Source organism: Haliotis cracherodii, unplaced genomic scaffold, assembly GCF_022045235.1.
Source record: "Haliotis cracherodii isolate W230 unplaced genomic scaffold, xgHalCrac1.p SCAF_11, whole genome shotgun sequence".
In the NCBI taxonomy this organism is placed as follows: Eukaryota; Metazoa; Mollusca; class Gastropoda; order Lepetellida; family Haliotidae; genus Haliotis; species Haliotis cracherodii.
In genome coordinates, this window is record NW_027266266.1 from 39,836,039 (window position 1) to 39,855,061 (window position 19,023).

The 19,023-nt window shown below is 39.7% G+C and overlaps 1 protein-coding gene across 1 annotated transcript; it reads left to right on the forward strand.

Annotated features, from left to right (window-relative positions):
* The first annotated feature begins 2,746 nt into the window (after nucleotides 1-2,746).
* LOC139455090 (uncharacterized) lies at nucleotides 2,747-9,887 on the forward strand. The gene is made up of 4 exons (XM_071236660.1): nucleotides 2,747-2,787; nucleotides 6,056-6,159; nucleotides 7,451-7,568; nucleotides 8,783-9,887. Exons 1-4 carry the CDS (start codon nucleotides 2,747-2,749, stop codon nucleotides 9,885-9,887), a joined length of 1,368 nt encoding a protein of 455 aa, XP_071092761.1.
* The last annotated feature ends 9,136 nt before the right edge of the window (nucleotides 9,888-19,023 follow it).

Here is a 19,023-nt window from a genome sequence, read left to right on the forward strand (position 1 = left end):
GTGTCCCCAATGTTTCCAAATTCAGTAACTTTTAACAGAAAATCAAACACAACACCGAAGCTATATAAACACAGCATCCAATAGGCTCTCGACAAGATAGCAAACAGTGAGAGCGTACGGATTCAGTACATCACCACCTGTCTCCTCATCCCTCACGTGGGAGGTCGATACTTACCAAATATTGACCATTCATGAGGGGAATGACAGTTTCTTGGATCCATAAAACATAATGTTGCCCAAATGGTGGTCAATAATTGTTTTATTACATAATATATAATACAACAATATTCAATCTGAGTTGCTAGTACAAGTTTTGCGTTACGCTCTCGCTGATCGGATGGAAAAATATCTTTCCTTTCAGACCATTGTCTCCACACAATACCACTTTTTATCGCTGCACGGCAAGATGGATTTTAGGGCAACCGTGATTAAAAGAAGGTCATGTGACCCTTTGGCAACCAATGAAAACACAGATATAATTTCGGAAATGTAATAATTAATGTAAGCAGACGACCACTGCTGTCTAAGGCGCTGCAATGAACTATGCCGTGATACCTCCCTTGGGCCTACCAGAAACCTATGATTGTGGTTTCGATTCGCAGATTCGCTTTGAAGATGTTTGTAGGTTTGTCAGCACTATACCCGTGCTTGTGGTTTTCACGTTGTGATAAAACTTGAATACTGTTTCGTGGCTAGTACGTAATCGGGTTCTCCGGAACGGCTCGTTACATCTCCAACAACAGCATCATCATCATAATATTATCGAAAATTAAAACACTGAAATGGTTGGTCAATACTAAGCGACGACTCCAACTTGATACAGTTGTATCAGGTTGAATCACAATACCTCTTTTAAAACCGGGTACCAAATACGCATTTGATAAATATGCTTTGTCATCATCGCACTAAACGATAAAGGACTGTGTGGCCATCTTTATGAAAAAAATATAAATGACAAAAAGCATATCCAAAATTAAAAGATATCTCTGCCTAAACATAGAGCCCACAGTAGGATTCCGACTGTAGGGGTTAGGGAGCTTCGGGTGGGGTAAAATCACAAAACAACAAGCACTGTCAACTCTACAGTCAATATAATAACGTTTTGATAACGCAATGAAAGTGAATTCCTAGTTTCAAGCTTTGTGTAAGGGTTTGTATTATTAAAGCGCGAGACGGGGACATCTCGTTTAGTAGAGGCGCCACTGTACACGACCAGCCCACACTACAACACAAGACCTCAGTGAATATACAGAGAGTGTCTTTGTCAGCCACAGAGGGATGTGTGACTGACTGTCGTCCGTACTTATACCAGTTCTAGCTACAACAGGCAATCTCATTTTCTGATTAAAATGTCGACAAAATTGTTATTACTTTACTGACACTATAATTTAGTTTGACGTAGGTGATGTTTGTTTGTTTGATTGTTTGTTTGTTTGTTTGTTGTTTAACGTCGCACTCAGCAATATTCCAGCTATATGACGGCGGTCTGTAAATAATCGAGTCTGGACAAGAAAATCCAGTGATTGATGTGATGAGCATCGATCCACGCAAATGGGATGCGTTGACATGCATCAACCAAGTCAGCGAGCCTGACCACCCGATCCCGTTAGCCGCCTCTTACGACAAGAGTCGCCTTTTACGGCAAGCATGGGTTGCTGAAGACCTATAGTACCCCGGATCTTTAGCAACCTATGTTTGTGGTGCACAGTGGAGAGCGCACGCCTCCGCCAACACTCTTCGCAAAAGAAAACGGTCCTTGTACATTTAAGCAGTTTGAATACCTCAAGGTCGTGTGTGAGGTGTCAAGTTTGAGTGTCAATGTTGTGAGGTGAGGTGAGGTGAAATGGGGTTTAACGTCGCGTCCAAGATTATTACACTTATATAGCGACGTGCATGCACGTGTATGTGTGTGTGTGTGGCTGCTTGTACTAGTCCGGACTGATGCCGATTTATAGTGCTAGCACACTGAGATACCATGCCGCAGTTTAACATGAATACCCAACTCAGACACAGTATACTAACCCCAAGCCGACCAGTCCTTGTTTTAGCCCCTTAATGCCGAGCGCCAGACAGGGTAAAAACAAGGACCATCTTTTAACGTCTTTTGGTATGACGCTGCTGGGGATCGAACCCCGGACCTTCCGCTCTCCGGGCGGACGCTCTACCATTAGGCCACGGAGGCGGTCGTCAATGTTGTGATGATACCAGGTGTTACCAAGAAGGTGGGCGTATCCTGTTCCCCAATTGGTAACCTAAAAAAGGGCCCATAAAAGACAAAAAGGGAATTGCGGCATACATCTTTCTTTTTCACTAATGTGTCAAATTTGGAAATGTGATCAACATGTCAACCCTAGAACGTTTTGAATTTGAACCCATAGGTGTGGGAAATCAGTTATTAAGCCACATGTCAGTACCGCAATAAAATACACGGGAACTATTTTTAATCATATCACAATCATTTTCGTTGTCATTATTATTATTATCTCCATACAGCTTGATTCTTTGAATGGGTTAATCCGTGTAATTAAAGAGGTAACAGGCAGGGGACAAACCTTTAATAACTGCTAACTATTTTGTCGTAAGCAGAATCGGCTATGGAATGTGTTGTTTTGGGGGATGTCGTGAGGGAGATCAATACTAAACCAGATGTCACTACCGCAATAAAATAGACGGGGACGTTTAGTAACCATATGACAATAGTTGACAAGCTGTTGCTTTGAAATATAAAACATAACCATACGCTGCAATGAAGACAACAGACACGCTGGGCTCGTTTACAAGGTACAGGTACGTATGGCATCAATTTCATCCGTGATTTCCCTTGCCTCCCATCTCCTAAAGCCTTACTTGAACTTACGTAATAATCAGGTAGTTGGCATTGTATAAATTAGAATATACGGAACATTTAGATAGGTACTAGATATCCCCGTGGACGCTAGGGGAGTGACTCTCTTAGTTGATATGCTTCTCTTTGCATACGAAGAATTGACACATTGACAAAAGTTTCAACTTCATTTCTTAGAACAGTGCCAAAATAAATGATAACTTTCACCAGATTCACCAGATTTCCCAATCTATCCACCAGATTTGGAAATCAAAGCTGAGAAACAATATGAAGTATCTTATCTGGATCTGCACATTGGAGTTTAAGATGATGTCAGCCTCTGTACCGAATTGTACCACAAGGATGATCGCGATATTAAAGTCCTGAACCTCCCCTTCATATTGACCAATATGCCATTAGCTTCTGGTGTCTATACTTCTCAGTTGCTGTGGTACTTTGGAGCATGTACATTTTATTCCAATTTCACGGAAGGACACATTTTGCTCACAACTTGGACGTGTCTTACAACTAGGGTTTATTTTTCATAGAACTTTACTACACTGTATTCTACATGTATATGTTTGTTATAGCATGGTTGTCCACTGTCTTGAAGTACTCTATCTCTGTGTGTCCATAATCCGGTCAATATCCCACGCTACACGTATATGTGTGTTATTGCATGGTTGGCCACTGTCTTGTAGTACTGTATCTCTGTGTGTCCATCATCCGGTCAATATCCCACGCTACACGTATATGTGTGTCATATCATGGTTGTCCACTGTTTTTCAGTACTGTATGTTCCCATGTCAATCATCCTGTCCATACCAGACGCTAAGTGTATATGTGTGGTATTGCATGGTTGGCCACTGTCTTGTAGTACTGTATCTCTGTGTGTCCATCATCCGGTCCCTATCACACGCTACACATATGTGTTATATCATGGTTGTCCACTGTTTTTCAGTACTGTATGTTACCATGTCAATCATCCAGTCCACAACAGACGCTAAGTGCATATGTGTGTTATAGCATGGTTGTCCACTGTGTTTCAGTACTTTATGTCCACGTATCAATCATCCAGCCATATCCCATACCACATCTAAGTGTGTGTCATATCATATCATGGTTGTCCACTGTGTTTCAGTACTTTATGTCCACGTATCAATCATCCGGTCCATATCCCATACCACGTCTATGTGTGTGTTTTATTATATCATGGTTGTCCAATGTGATTCAGTACTTTATGTCCACGTGCAACTCATTCGGTCCATATCCCATACCACGTCTATGTGTGTGGTATATTATATCATGGTTGTCCACTCTGCTTCAGTACTTTATGTCCACGTATCAATCATCCGCACCATATCCCATACCACATCTATGTGTGTGTTATATTATATCATGGTTGTCCACTGTGTTTCAGTACTTTATGTCCACGTATCAATCATCCAGCCATATCCCATACCACATCTATGTGTGTGTCATATCATATCATGGTTGTCCACTTTGTTTCAGTACTTTATGTCCACGTATCAATAATCTGGTCCATATCCCATACCACGTCTATGTGTGTGTTATATTATATCATGGTTGTCCACTGTGTTTCAGTACTTTATGTCCACGTATCAATCATCCGGTCCATATGACATACCACATCTATGTGTGTGTTATATTATATCATGGTTGTCCACTGTGTTTCAGTACTTTATGTCCACGTATCAATCATCCAGCCATATCCCATACCACGTCTATGTGTGTGTTATATTATATCATGGTTGTCCACTCTGCTTCAGTACTTTATGTCCATGTATCAATCATCCGGTCCATATCCCATACCACATCTATGTGTGTGTGTTATATTATATCATGGTTGTCCACTGTGTTTCAGTACTTTATGTCCACGTATCAATCATCCGGTCCATATCCCATACCACGTCTATGTGTGTGTTTTATTATATCATGGTTGTCCAATGTGATTCAGTACTTTATGTCCACGTGCCACTCATTCGGTCCATATCCCATACCACGTCTATGTGTGTGTTATATTATATCATGGTTGTTGACTGTGTTTCATTACTTTATGCCCACGTATCAATCATTCGGCCCATATCCCATACCACATCTATGTGTGTGTTATATTATATCATGGTTGTCCACTGTGAGTCAGTACTTTATGTCCACGTATCAATCATCCGGCCCATATCCCATACCACATCTAAGTGTGTGTTATATTATATCATGGTTGTTGACTGTGTTTCAGTACTTTATGTCCACGTGCCAATCATCCGGCCCATATCCTATACCACATGTATGTGTGTGTTATATTATATCATGGTTGCCCACGGTATTTTTCAGTACTTTATGTCCACGTATCAATCATCCGCCCCATATCCCATACCACATCTAAGTGTGTGTTGTATGTTATCATCCAAAACTGGCTCCCACAGGAGATATCGCTTGGATTAGATCAAGCGATATCTAAACTGTAGATATCGCTGCAATGAAATTACATCACAATGCTCTGCAGACCATTGTGACGTCACTGGTTACCATGACGTCACAATCAAATGACATCAATAATGGTTCTGCTACTGAAGATGTTAGCAGTACTTTTTACACTGAAGTCACTGCTAATTACTGTCTACAAATTGAAGAAGTTAAAAGAATGATGTTGGATGATAAATAAAATCTCACCCTCGTGTCTTTTGATATCAAATATATCAACACTCGTTGATAAAACTGGCAAAATCCTCGGCAAGCCTCGGAATTTTTCCACTTTTATCAACTCGTGTTGATATATTTGATATCAAAAGACACTCGGGTGAGATTCTCTATATATCATGGTTGTCCACTGTGTTTCAGTACTTTATGTCCACGTGCCAATTATCCGGTCCATATCCCATACCACATCTATGTGTGTGTTATATTATATCATGGTTGTCCACTGTGTTTCAGTACTTTATGTCCACGTATCAATCATCCGGTCCATATCCCATACCACATCTATGTGTGTGTTATATTATATCATGGTTGTCCACCGTGTTTCAGTACTTTATGTCCACGTATCAATCATCCGGTCCATATCCCATACCACACCTATGTGTGTGTTATATTATATCATGGTTGTTGACTGTGTTTCAGTACTTTATGTCCACGTATGAATCATCCGGCCCATATCCCATACCACACCTATGTGTGTGTTATATTATACCATGGGTGTCCCCCGTGTTTCAGTAACAAGATGCGGCTGGGGAACGTCCTGCTGGCGTGCATCGGCTTTATGACGTCAAGCACATACGGAGACTGTCATGATGAGTCACTCTCAGTATACGTCACAGGTAGGTAATTGAAGAGGAAATAGTGCACCTCAGTTGCTGTTTACTATCTTCTTTAAACGGTATTTAGAAGTTGGCGTCATGAACAAGGAAATGTTCTTATGGATAAACAACTTCTTTAATACAGGGGGCACGGGTGGCCCAGTCGTCTAAGGCGCCGCGATTCGCTGTGCAGAGTTCCGTCCCTTGGGCACGCCAGAAACCTATGATTATGGGTTTGAATCCCGGTTCGCCCCGATTATGTTTCTAGGTTTGTCAGCACCATACCAGTGGTAAACGCCTGAGCCCTGCATCACTTCGGGCTTTCCTCCCACATTAGACTGACACGCCGTGATATGACTGGAATAATGTTAAAAGCGGCGTTAAACCCAACTCACTCACTCTTTAATACAATTGAGGCAACATTTCGGTGTGGATTCTAACACTTCCTCTATGTCTGACAGAATGATTTTTTTTTATAAGAGCTGTATTTGAGTGCTTACGCTTTGATGCAAGTTGTAAGAGTGGAGGGTGCTTCCACTAGAGCAAGACATGTCAACCCTTTTCATGAACACCAGGTGTCATCGCAGATTGCAATGATGCAGTCATGCAGTTTTGACTAATTTGCCTTTTACGCCCAATGGAGTCTGTATTTGCAGGTGATCGAGACTCAGTATTCTTAGGCGATGATGTTTCGAATTAGCATGGCCGAAAGTTTTCTGTTACCATATTCCAGAAGGAACAACTGGCCCCATGAGGCTGCATTTTGGCAGGGAATTAAAAAAAAGATCCGCTGTTTTCTTTTCAAATTTTGGAAAAGGCCATTTACAACCTTTGTGCACATAAATTTGACTTGGTTGATGCATGTCATCGTATCCCAGTTGCGTAGATAGATGCTCATGACACCAATCAATGAGCTGTGAGGGTTGCTTGCATCCAATTTGGCGAAACAAATAAAGCAGGCAGATGACAATGCGACCCGTGAAGATCCGGGGTAGAACAGGTCTTCAGCAACCCATGCTTTCCTGAAGGGTGACTATGCTTGTCGTCAGAGGCGACTAACGGGATCGGGTGGTCAGGTTCGCTGACTTGGTTGAAACATGTCATCGTATCTCAATTGCGTGAATGCTTTTGATGTCAATCAGTGGATTGTCTGATCCAAGCTCGATTATTTATAGACCGCAGTCATATAGCTGGAATATTGCTGAGTGCGACGTTAAACAACAAATAAACAACAAAGGTGACAATGATGGGTAGCATCATGGGTGAACATAGTGTGTTGCTTTCCTGATCAATCGTTCCCTGCATATTGTAGGAGATGGTTTCATCCGGGTTCGTTTATCGAATCTTGACATGGTGGCTGTAGATGGGGCTATTCTAACCAAATGTGGACTGAGGTGTGCCTGTTATAACAAGATGTTCCTCTGTTGCAGGTAGGATACACCAGCATTGTACATGTGTGACATCTTTTAATTCAATGTAGATTCAAAATGAATTATTTAACTTTAATGTGGATATATTTTCTGTGGGGTAGAGCAGGGTGATTATCAGATTAAATTGTTATTCTACCGGTCTTGAATCAGCCATATAATTTATTATTATTATTATGCCTCAAACTGAGATTGACCAATCAGAGAGCAGAACTACTGACCCCACATGAGCCCGTATACCGTCATAAAATCCAAGATGGTTGTTACTGACCTATTATGAGACCGTATACCGTCAGTAACAGCCATCTAACATATTTCACATGAACATTCTGGTTCAAAATTCGTTGATTCGACACTGTTTTGTGTTTTTATACCATTAATGTGCAAGGACATCAATGTTTAAAGAAATCACGTGCGTGGCTTTATTAATTAAACATATAGAGTAGTCGGCGAAGGGAGGCAGTTGAACAGACAGAAGACTTCAGCAAATGATAATGCCCTGAAAAATTGCGTTAACGTAACTACAGCTAAAATGGATAGAATTTGTAGCTTATCCCAAAAGAACAAAGCAACATACAGCAACATACTTGTAGTGGCTGTTATGTGTTAAAACCCATCAGGTCACTGATTTACAAAAAGCAACGTCATAGAACATAATATAGGATGACGTCACACAAAAAGAAACGTGACGGCAATGACGTCACATAGCAAATAGGGTAAAGCGAACTGTTATCAAGTTACAGTGGCCCGCAGTATTCTGATTCAGCATGCGGACATGTTTATGATAATTCTATCCATTTTAGCTACAATACTTGTTTAAACGTTCACATTTAGTGCATTATATATATATCCATTGTTAACGTTTGTGTTTACATTAAAGCATTGTATCGGAAACATATGTAGTGGTCCTGCCATTTTCACTGGTTGTAAGAGTCAAGTTTCCATTTTGACATGACATACCAGTGCATGCACGTCGCTATACAAGTGCAATAATCTTGGACGCGACGTTAAACCCAATTTCACCTCAAATAAGAGGGGGGGGGGGGGGGGGGGGTGTCCACAAAGTGCTCTTAGCGCTTCGTTAAATCTATGGTAGAACAGGAATTAAGACAATCACAGAACTAAGATCGCTTTGTGAAACGCGTATCAGATCTGGGAGCTTAGTCCAGTTTTACTTTAACACTGACAGAAACTTTAAGTGCTACTATGTGTTGCAGTGATGCTGACTGTATCGCAGTGGACAACAACTGCCCTGCACATCATCTTAACTTTCCACCAGTACCACCAACTAAGTGGGGACAGGGCTTCCCTGCCCCTCGGTTCACATCAGTGGAGATAATGGACCAGTCACAGAAGGTCGCATTGGACCCGAGAGTCATCCAGAGTCTTCAAGCTAATCCAGTGCCAATGCAGAATCTGGATCCAATGCAAGGAGTCGACCATGTCCCGGAGTCTGATAGCGACCAGACCATGAGTGATCCCGATGTCCCTGCGCTGGTTGCCCATGCTCCGCCACAGCCTGGTGTTGGACAATCACCTGTCCATACTGACGTTACAATATCACATCATGACAAACATGTCAGTGTGAGCAACGAACCAGATACCAGCTCAGTCAGTGACATGAATCCAATAGACTCAGCATCTGTATCCCGTAGTGACCAGACGGTAAAGAAGGGACGCTTAAACCTTCTTGGTGTTCTGAAAAATGATAAAATGTTCACCGAAGAATATGACAAAGAACATCAAGAGGTTCCACGAGGATATGTGGAGGCTAGGGGAGATACAACATCTCCAAGGACGAAGAGAACTCGGAGAGACGCGGACGTTGATGTTACAGCAGAGCAGATGACAACAGAAGAAGTGGTGATTCTTTCCATACCCACGGAGTCACCAGAAGCTTCAACGGACAACACAGATTTTGTGCGAAGAAAGAGATCAGATGGTAACACAGACAATGGTATGTTTACTGAAGAAATAACACAAGGTGAAGAAAGAGTCACCGAGGCAGAAACTGAAGCATCAGACATTACCCAAGTGGAAACACTTGCTTTCAGAAAAAAACGATCGGCGGAATACATAGCTACTGAGGAGATCTTGACAACAGAAGACGTCATGGTTCCTCCATTGCCCACAGAAGCTCCAGATTCATCCAACTTTAAAATGCCTCCAATGAGAAAGAAACGATCTCCAACAGGCGACGCTACTGAGGAAGTATTGACAACAGAAGAAGTCAGTGTTCCTCCATTGCCCACAGAATCTCCGGAAACATCGGACCTTCAAATGCCTACTATGAGAAAGAAACGATCTCTAACAGGCGAGTAAAGTAGGAATTGAACTGATCAATAGATAGTTTTCAGGAGATCTACAAGCAGGCTGACCAAGATGACATACACCAGGTCATTATCAGGAAAACAAATCCAACAGAAGCATTTATGCCTAAATGTAATACATCTACATACATTTATGACTTTATTTACAACACGCAATTGTGTAAAGGTGCGTTTTCGTCCATCGGACAGAACACAACAATAAACAAATCGAAAACCCATAGGATACAGCTTGTTATGTCACTGAATACTACATAGAAGATGTATCGGAAATTTTCAAATGTCACAGTCCTTGAAAACTGAACCTTTAAATCTTGAAATACACGGTCCCATAAGTAATACCGAAACAATACCCTATGTAAGTAATGGTGTTAGTGGGGATGAAACTATAATATCAGTGGCTCAGTTCTTGGAAATAAATCACGTAAATATATTTTCAATTTAAACAGCGAGTGTAGAGAACATAGGAGATCAGCAAGACGAGCGCTATGAAAGTTCCGTAAAAATAGATATGAATCTAATAGGAAAACGTATTGTCAGTTACGCAACAAATATAAAACAGAATGTAAAAGCTATTTAAAATCCCTTAAACTTACCAAATTAAATCGTCTAAATACCTCATTATCAAACCCAAAACGGTTCTGGAGAGAAATTAACTCTCTACGCAGTCCATCCTCTGTTCAGAATAATATCACAGGCACAGAATGGCTGACTCATTTTAAGCATGTGTTTGGCAATGATTTTATATTCCATGATTTTATTGAAAATGAGCATGACGATATTGCTGTTTATAACCCATCAGATGTTGAGTTTGACATTCTTGAGTCCGAAATAACAAGAAAGGAAATTCTGGATGCTATTGACTCACTTAAACCTGGAAAATCTCCAGGCCCTGACAATATCTTAGCGGATACGCTGAAGAGTTCCAAACACATAACTGTTCCATTTTTGCATTCTCTCTTTAACGACATATTCACCAAAAGTATATTTCCGTCAACTTGGTCAAAATCTATCATTGTTCCTCTATTTAAGAAGGGTGATACAAGCGATCCTGATAATTATAGAGCAGTTTCATTGACAAGTATTTTAGGTAAAGTTTTTGCTATAGTTTTAAACAAGCGTTTAACGCTCTGGTCTAATGTTTATGATAAAATTCCAGAAAATCAGGCAGGCTTCAGACGATCATATTCACCTATCGACCATATTTTTACACTTTATTCTATTGTACAAAAATATCTTGGATGCCGGAAACGAAAACTGTATGTTGCATTTGTGGACTTCAAAAAAGCTTTTGATAGTGTTAATCGTTGTAAACTTTGGGATTGTTTGAGAAAAACGGGCGTTGGAGGTAAAATGTATAAAATGTTAAAATCTATATATACAAGTGTCAAATCATGTGTTCGTCACAAAAATGGTGTCACTGATTACTTTGATTGCCCTATCGGTGTGAAACAAGGCTGCATTTTAAGCCCTCTCCTTTTCTCTTTCTTTATCAACGAATTGTCCCTTGAAATCCAACAAAACGGAAAAAACAAATTAATGTTGAAAAAACTTATAAACACCTTGGTGTCATTTTTCCTTTTAATCTGAAACTAAATCACCTCGTCAACAATCTTGCGCTACGAGCTAAGAGAGCCCTCATTACTTTATCTGTTGTTCTTGATAAACTCGGTGTGTCTTCCCCGTCTGTTTTTGATTCTCAATTCTGTTATATGGTTCAGAGATTTGGGGTCTCGAAAATATCTCATCTTGGAAAAAATTCACTTAACTGCATGTAAACGATTCTTAAATGTTGGCAAATCTACCCCAAATTGTATGGTGTATGGTGAATGTGGAAGACATCCCTTATATATCTGTTCGCGGTCTAAAATATTGGTTAAAGATTACAGAAATGTCACCTGATCGTATTCCACGTAAATGTTATGAAATGCTGAAAAACCGCGACAATGTTGTTTATATAACATGGGTCACTAAAATCAGACAACTTTTATTTCTTCATGGATTTGGATATGTTTGGATTTACCAAGGTGTTGGAGATAAGACAGCATTTCTTAGTGTATTTAAACAAGTTGCATCTGATATGTTTATCCAAGAATGGAGAGCTACATTGGAAAATAGTTCAAGATACGACCTTTATAAAACATTTAAATCCTGCTTATTTCCAGAACAGTACTTAACAGAAATAACAGACAGAAAACTAAGAGTGTGTTTTACACGTTTTAGATTAGGTTTGAACAATTTAGTATGTAATACGGGCTTTTTTTCCTCAATTTAAAAAAATATGCGTTTTTGTCCTTTTTGTCCAACATTTATTGAAATAGAATACCATTTTATGCTTATCTGTCCATGTTATGAATCGCTCAGAACAAAATATTTCCAAGGTTTACCCCAAAACATCAATACACTAATCAAGCTCCTCCGTTTTGATGAAATATCTAACAAGCAACAAAAGAATACTATCCTATACATTAATTATGGTTTACGACTTCGCAACCGTCTTTGTACAAATGATGTTTAATTATTCTTGAGCTTATTTGCCTTTATTAATCAAATGCTTTAATCTCCTCTTGTTGTGTTGTGATGCGATTTATTTTTCACAAAATTGTATATATAAGTCTGCATGTTTATACTTGTACAAAATTGTACAAAATTGTATAAATATAATATTATTGTATGTATATGGGCCTATGGCCGGAATACAATAAATGATGATGATGATGACAAACGTTCACATTATATTGTTTTGATTTTATGATTTAATTTGTTTTGAAAATGAAAATAAAATTTTGAAAACGTATGTTACTGAATGTATTTTAGCATATTTGGCACGAAACTGTCTTGGTCAATCCGTTACCACAAGTCCAGTATGTTTCTCACGACCCAGACGGATATGATACGTCAATACAATTAACATACAATTCAGATGGAATGTTTTTTAAACCTGTAGTTCCTGTTACTTTTGTGTATTAATAGTGTTAAACGATATTACATATCTCTCAGATGTGTACAGTGCCTTCGCTCGTTTCGTTTTCTTTCATTGATGATGCAATGTCAATGCTCTTTCATCCCTTTTCCGACCGCCTCCGTGGTCTAGTGGTAGAGCGTTCGCCCGGAGAGCGGAAGGTCCGGGGTTCGATCCCCGTCCGCGTCATACCAAAAGACGTTAAAAGATGGTACTTGTTGTTACCCTGTCTGGCGCTCGGCATTAAGGGGCTAAAACAAGGACTGGTCGGCTCGGAGTCAGTATGCTGTGTCTGAGTGGGGTATTCATGTTAAACTGCGGCATGGTATCTCAGTGAGCTAGCACTATAAATCGGCATCAGTCCGGACTAGTACAAGCAGCCACACAAACACACACACGTGCATGCACGTCGCTATATAAGTGCAATAATCTTGGCCGCGACGTTAAACCCCATTTCACCTCACCTCATCCCTTTTCCGTGAAATTTGTTGGTTGGTTTGTTGTTTAACGCCGCACTCAGCAATATTCCAGCTATATGACGGCGGTCTGTAAATAATCGAGTCTGGACCAGACAATCCAGTGATTGAAATCATGAGCATCAATCTACGCAATTGGGATACGATGACATGCATCAACCATGTCAGCGAGCCAGACCACCCGATCCCGTTATTCGCTTCTTACTACAAGCATAGTCGCCTTTTACGGCAAGCATGGGTTGCTGAAGACCTATTCCACTCCGTGAAAATAGCATTGATATGTAAGTAGTTCTATTCAGTATGTAGTCACGTGGAGATGCAACACTAATTAATTAATTATGTGCAAATGAAGATCCCCTCCAGAAATGGTCATGAGTAGCCCGTGTTTGTTGTAAGAGGCGACTAAAGGCTCTCCTCTTGGTTGATGGATGCCATCGTATCCCCATTGTGTAGATCGATGCTCAAGATTTCAATCACTGGATTGTCTGGTCCGGATTCGATTATTTACAGACCGCCGTCATTTAGTTGGAATATTGCGGAGTGAGAATTTGAAAAAATATTCAAAAACAAATCTGAGAAGGTTGTATACATTTATTTAGAAAATATCAGGTTTGGGTATTCCAAAGAAGCATTATTCGATTGTATTCGATTGGCCGAATTTAGCTCAAGATACGTTGTAGACATCTTCCATGTCAATATATTACCCAGAAGCCACGCAACTGGGTAGGAATACAGTGGAACTCCTATAGTCAAGACCCTGCTGGTCCGGAACCCCCGGTTTCCGACCGATCACTGTGGGGACGGAGTTGAAGGATGACAGGAACAAAAGAGTTTATCTTTGATTCGTGAATCCAGATTTGTTACTCCGGTAGATTTCTCTGAGAATGGTACCGACCGGAGTAACCGGGTTTCACAGAAGCGAGTCACCTAGAAATCCACAACTCAACATACGGCACCAGTTGTAGAAGGTGTGTTGTATTTTCTGTTTTCACAAGGGGCGGTCGGGTAGCCTAGTGGTTAAAGCGTTCGCTCGTCACGCCGAAGACCCGGGTTCGATTCCCGACTTGGGTACTATGTGTGAAGCCCATTTCTGGTGCCCCCCGCCGTGATATTGTTGGAATATTGCTAAAAGTGGCGATAAACCATACTCACTCACTCACTCACTCTATTTGCACAGAGGATGGAGAAGAGACGTCGCCTTTCTCTGGAAAGAAAAGAAGATGCCATAAAATATATTTGCTAAACCATCAATACCGATTTGGTCCATTATATTTTATGCTAGTTATGTATAGGGGAAAATGAACCGAGGGCTTACATTTTTAACCAACACCGGGTGTTGTCTCCGACTTATATACCGTAGAAATAACATTTATTAATATTTGTTTAATATTATGTATAAGCGTGTCTTACGTCAGTCTACTCAAACGCTCGTAAAATATATCTGGCCAGGAAATATACGCTTAAACACGGTACACCAGTGATGTCGTCCAATGGTTAGAGTGCCTGACTACTGATCAGAAGGTTGTGGGTTCGATTCCCGTCATCCATAATGAAAATGGTTTAATTCTTGTCTTCGATTTAAGAACAGTAGACGTTTGAAATACTACGTCCAAACTTTGTCTGCTACTCAACACATCAGATCTTGCAAGGTAAATATAAAACCTCACACCCGGTATTAAAATACTTGGTAAAAGTAAAACCTCACACACGGTATTTAAATTATTTGGAAAAAGTAAAACCTCACACCAGGTATTAAAATACTTGGCAAAAGTAAAACCTCACATCCGGTATTAAAATACTTGGAAAAAGTAAAACTTAACACCCGGTATTAAAATACTTGGAAAAAGTAAAACCTCACACCCGGTATTCAAATACTTGGAAAAAATGAAATTTCACACACGGTATTAAAATACTTGGAAAAAGTAAAACTTCAAACTCGGTATTAAAATACTTGGAAAAAGTAAAACTTAACACCCGGTATTAAAATACTTGGAAAAAGTAAAACCTCACACCCGGTATTAAAATACTTGGAAAAAATGAAATTTCACACACGGTATTAAAATACTTGGAAAAAGTAAAACTTCAAACTCGGTATTAAAATACTTGGAAAAAATAAAACTTCACACCCGGTATTAAAATACTTGGGGAAAAGTAAAACCTCACACACGGTATTCAAATACTTGGAAAAAATAAAACTTCACACCCGGTATTAAAATACTTGGAAAAAGTAAAACCTCACACCCGGTATTAAAATACTTGGAAAAAATAAAACTTCACACACGGTATTAAAATACTTGGAAAAAGTAAAACTTCACACTCGGTATTAAAATATTTGGAAAAAATAAAACTTCACACCCGGTATTAAAATACTTGGAAAAAGTAAAACCTCAAACCCGGTATTAAAATACTTGGAAAAAATAAAACTTCACACACGGTATTCAAATACTTGGAAAAAGTAAAACTTCACACTCGGTATTAAAATACTTGGAAAAAATAAAACTTCACACCCGGTATTAAAATACTTGGGAAAAGTAAAACCTCACACCCGGTATTAAAATACTTGGAAAAAGTAAAAACCTCACACCCGGTATTCAAATACTTGGAAAAAAATAAAACTTCACACCCGGTATTAAAATACTTGGAAAAAGTAAAACCTCACATCCGGTATTAAAATACTTGGAAAAAATAAAACTTCACACCCGGTATTAAAATACTTGGAAAAAGTAAAACCTCACCACACGGTATTAAAATACTTGGAAAAAGTAAAGCCTAAAAACAAAAACTATATGGTATTACCCTTGGCAATACCTGCAAGTTTAATTATGCAAGAAAATGTCATACTTGAGTGTATATCTTAGATATCCCCATGTACTACTTCTGTGTATAGCTTATGCCAATTCGGTTGGTCAGGCTCGCTGACTAGGTTGATGCATATCATAGTATCCCAGTTGCTTTGATGATGCTCATGACATGAATCACTGCATTGTCTGGTCCAGACTCGATTATTTACAGACCGCCGCCATATAACTGGAATATTGCCGAGTGTGGCGTTAGACAACAAACACACAAAACAAGACAGATCAAATTTGGTTTAGCCGGAATATAACAGTAGTGTTCCAAGTTGAGGCGTTCTACGACATTCCTACCCTCGTTTATTATTAGGCACGTCTGCTATTACTGATTGACAAATACCCGTCTTGTCCAAACGAATAATGCTGTTAAGTTTCAAACAACTACACTGTCAAGATGGTTCTGTCCTTGGGTTTTTCATACGAGGTGTTCGACCAGGAGAACTAAGAAATTGGAACACATTTGGAAAATCTACACTATCGGATCACGACACCATTACGTGTGGACACCAGGTGTTCGTCAAACGGGTCAGCTTCTATATTAATTGAACAAAGTTGTAGGTAAAGAGGTAGATCATATTGCCTTTTTATCGATGATGCTAAAGCTTTTGCCTCTCAGAGTCATGTGTCTTCATAGATTCTCTGCAAAACTGGAAGATGTGTAAAGTTTTAACAGCATCTCTGTATGATATTCTTTCAGCCTGTGTCAGAACTTGAAAAGGCCTGTCAACAGATTGTTTTTATATCGGTACCCACCAGGGTTGCATTTTAAGTCCCCAAATGTTCTTCGCTGTTATCAATAAGTGTGATCCACCAGAAGAGAACCATATGGGTACAAGGATACAATTGTGCTTTGACGTCATAAAGACGTTTGACGTCAACTTACTTCAGTGAAGATCGCCATGTGTGCGGACTATACAAATATATCTTATTTTTCTATCGTTAGTTTGTAATGTAATAAAACAGTATTTCTAAACCTTTCAGCATACATGTTCATTTTCAATTCATCGGACATTATGTCTAATAACTGCAATTATTACATAAACAGTTATAAGTCGGAAAATGAGTCCAAGTGTTTAATATAATGTATCTCTGTAATACATATGAATTGAAGCTTGTGAATTGTTTTTTTTTTTCAGAAGATGCTGTAGTTTTAAAATAAAATGAAAAGTCAAAAAATGAGTTTTCACCCATAAGGTCCCTTATCTCATCGTTGGTCATAACTTATTGGTTCTCATGTAAAGTTGGTTGGCTGGTTGGTTGGTTGGTTGTTTAACGCCGCACTCAGCAATATTCCAGCTATATGACGACAGTCTGTAAATAATCGAGTCTGGACCAGACAATCCAGTGATTTATATCATGAGCATCGATTCACGCAATTGGGATCGATGACATGCATCAACCAAGCCAGCGAGCCTGACCACCCTGATCCCGTCAGTCGTCTTTTACGACAAGCATAGTCACCTTTTACGACAAGCATGGGTTGCTGAAGACCTATTCTACCCCGGAATCTTCACGGGTCTCATGTAAAGTGAGGGAGAAGGAATGTTTATCACTGAACACACAATGCCTTTTAGAAAGTGGTCAGATGTTACACATGTACTGACTGCCAGTTGTCGGACTTCCATTTCTCGGAAGCCTCGTTGGATGAGTTGGTTAGATTGCTGACTTTGTGTGCTGACGATTAGGTGCCTGACTCTAAGAGTGTTGGTTCGAATTCCGGACGCCACCCAAAAAAGTACTAAGATTTGTACTTTAAAAGAAAGTGTAATCCAAAACATAACATATGTTTAACATTTACCACAGATGCCTGTTATTATGTCTGCTCAGGTAGCATAGGGGTTAAAGCGTTAGCTCGTCTCGCTGAAGGCCCGGGTTCAATTTCCAACATGGGTATAATGTGTGGAGCCCATTTCTGGTGTCCCCCGCCGTAATATATGCTGGAATATTGCTAAAAGCGGGGTAAAACCTCACTCACTCACTCACTCGCTCGCTCGCTCACTCACTCACTCACTCACTAAGTCAATCACTCACTCACTCACTCACTATGCTTGATGTTGATGTTTCTGCTCTCTCCGACACTTATATTGAAATACAGAAATAGATAAATGACCTTGAACTATTGTGTAATGAATCAGGTGTGAAGGCCAATCTGGACAAAAATAAACTTTTTAGAAATAGTGGCCCGTTTCGCTCTTATAAGAAATGGTATTTTACAGGTGAACTTATCTAATTCCATTCCAACCAAGCTTGTATTTTTCTCAAACAGGGCGACCAGAATGGCAGTTTTGTCTGCACATTGTTTTCAAGGAGCTTTGATTCAATAATAACTTTCACTTCTTAATATGCTTCAAACATTGGAAACTTCCCATTGCAACATTAATGGATCTATACCGATAATAGTTTCGAAATATTTCTTAAGAATTGGAAGAACATGATTTAATGACAAGGTCTTGAATGTATGTGACAGATTCCACTTGAAACCCGTTTAAGAGTCCAATCAGGTTTGTTTGCTTGTTTGTTTGTTTGTTTGTTTGTTTTGTTGCAATATTCCAGCTAAATGACAGTTGTCTGTAAATAACCGAGTCCGGACCAATCCAGTGATTGACATCATGAGCATTGTACCACGCAATTGGGATACGATGCCATGCATGAAACAAGAGAGAACCTGACCATCCGATCCCGTTAGTCGCCTCTTTCGGCAAGCATGGGTTGCTGAAGACCAATTCTAACCCGGATCTTCACGGGACTGATGGTAAAGAGATTCTGGTGGGGTCATGGCATTCCTCTATGACTGATTCATCACAATGCTAATATAATTTACATTTAATAACAGTTTTAACA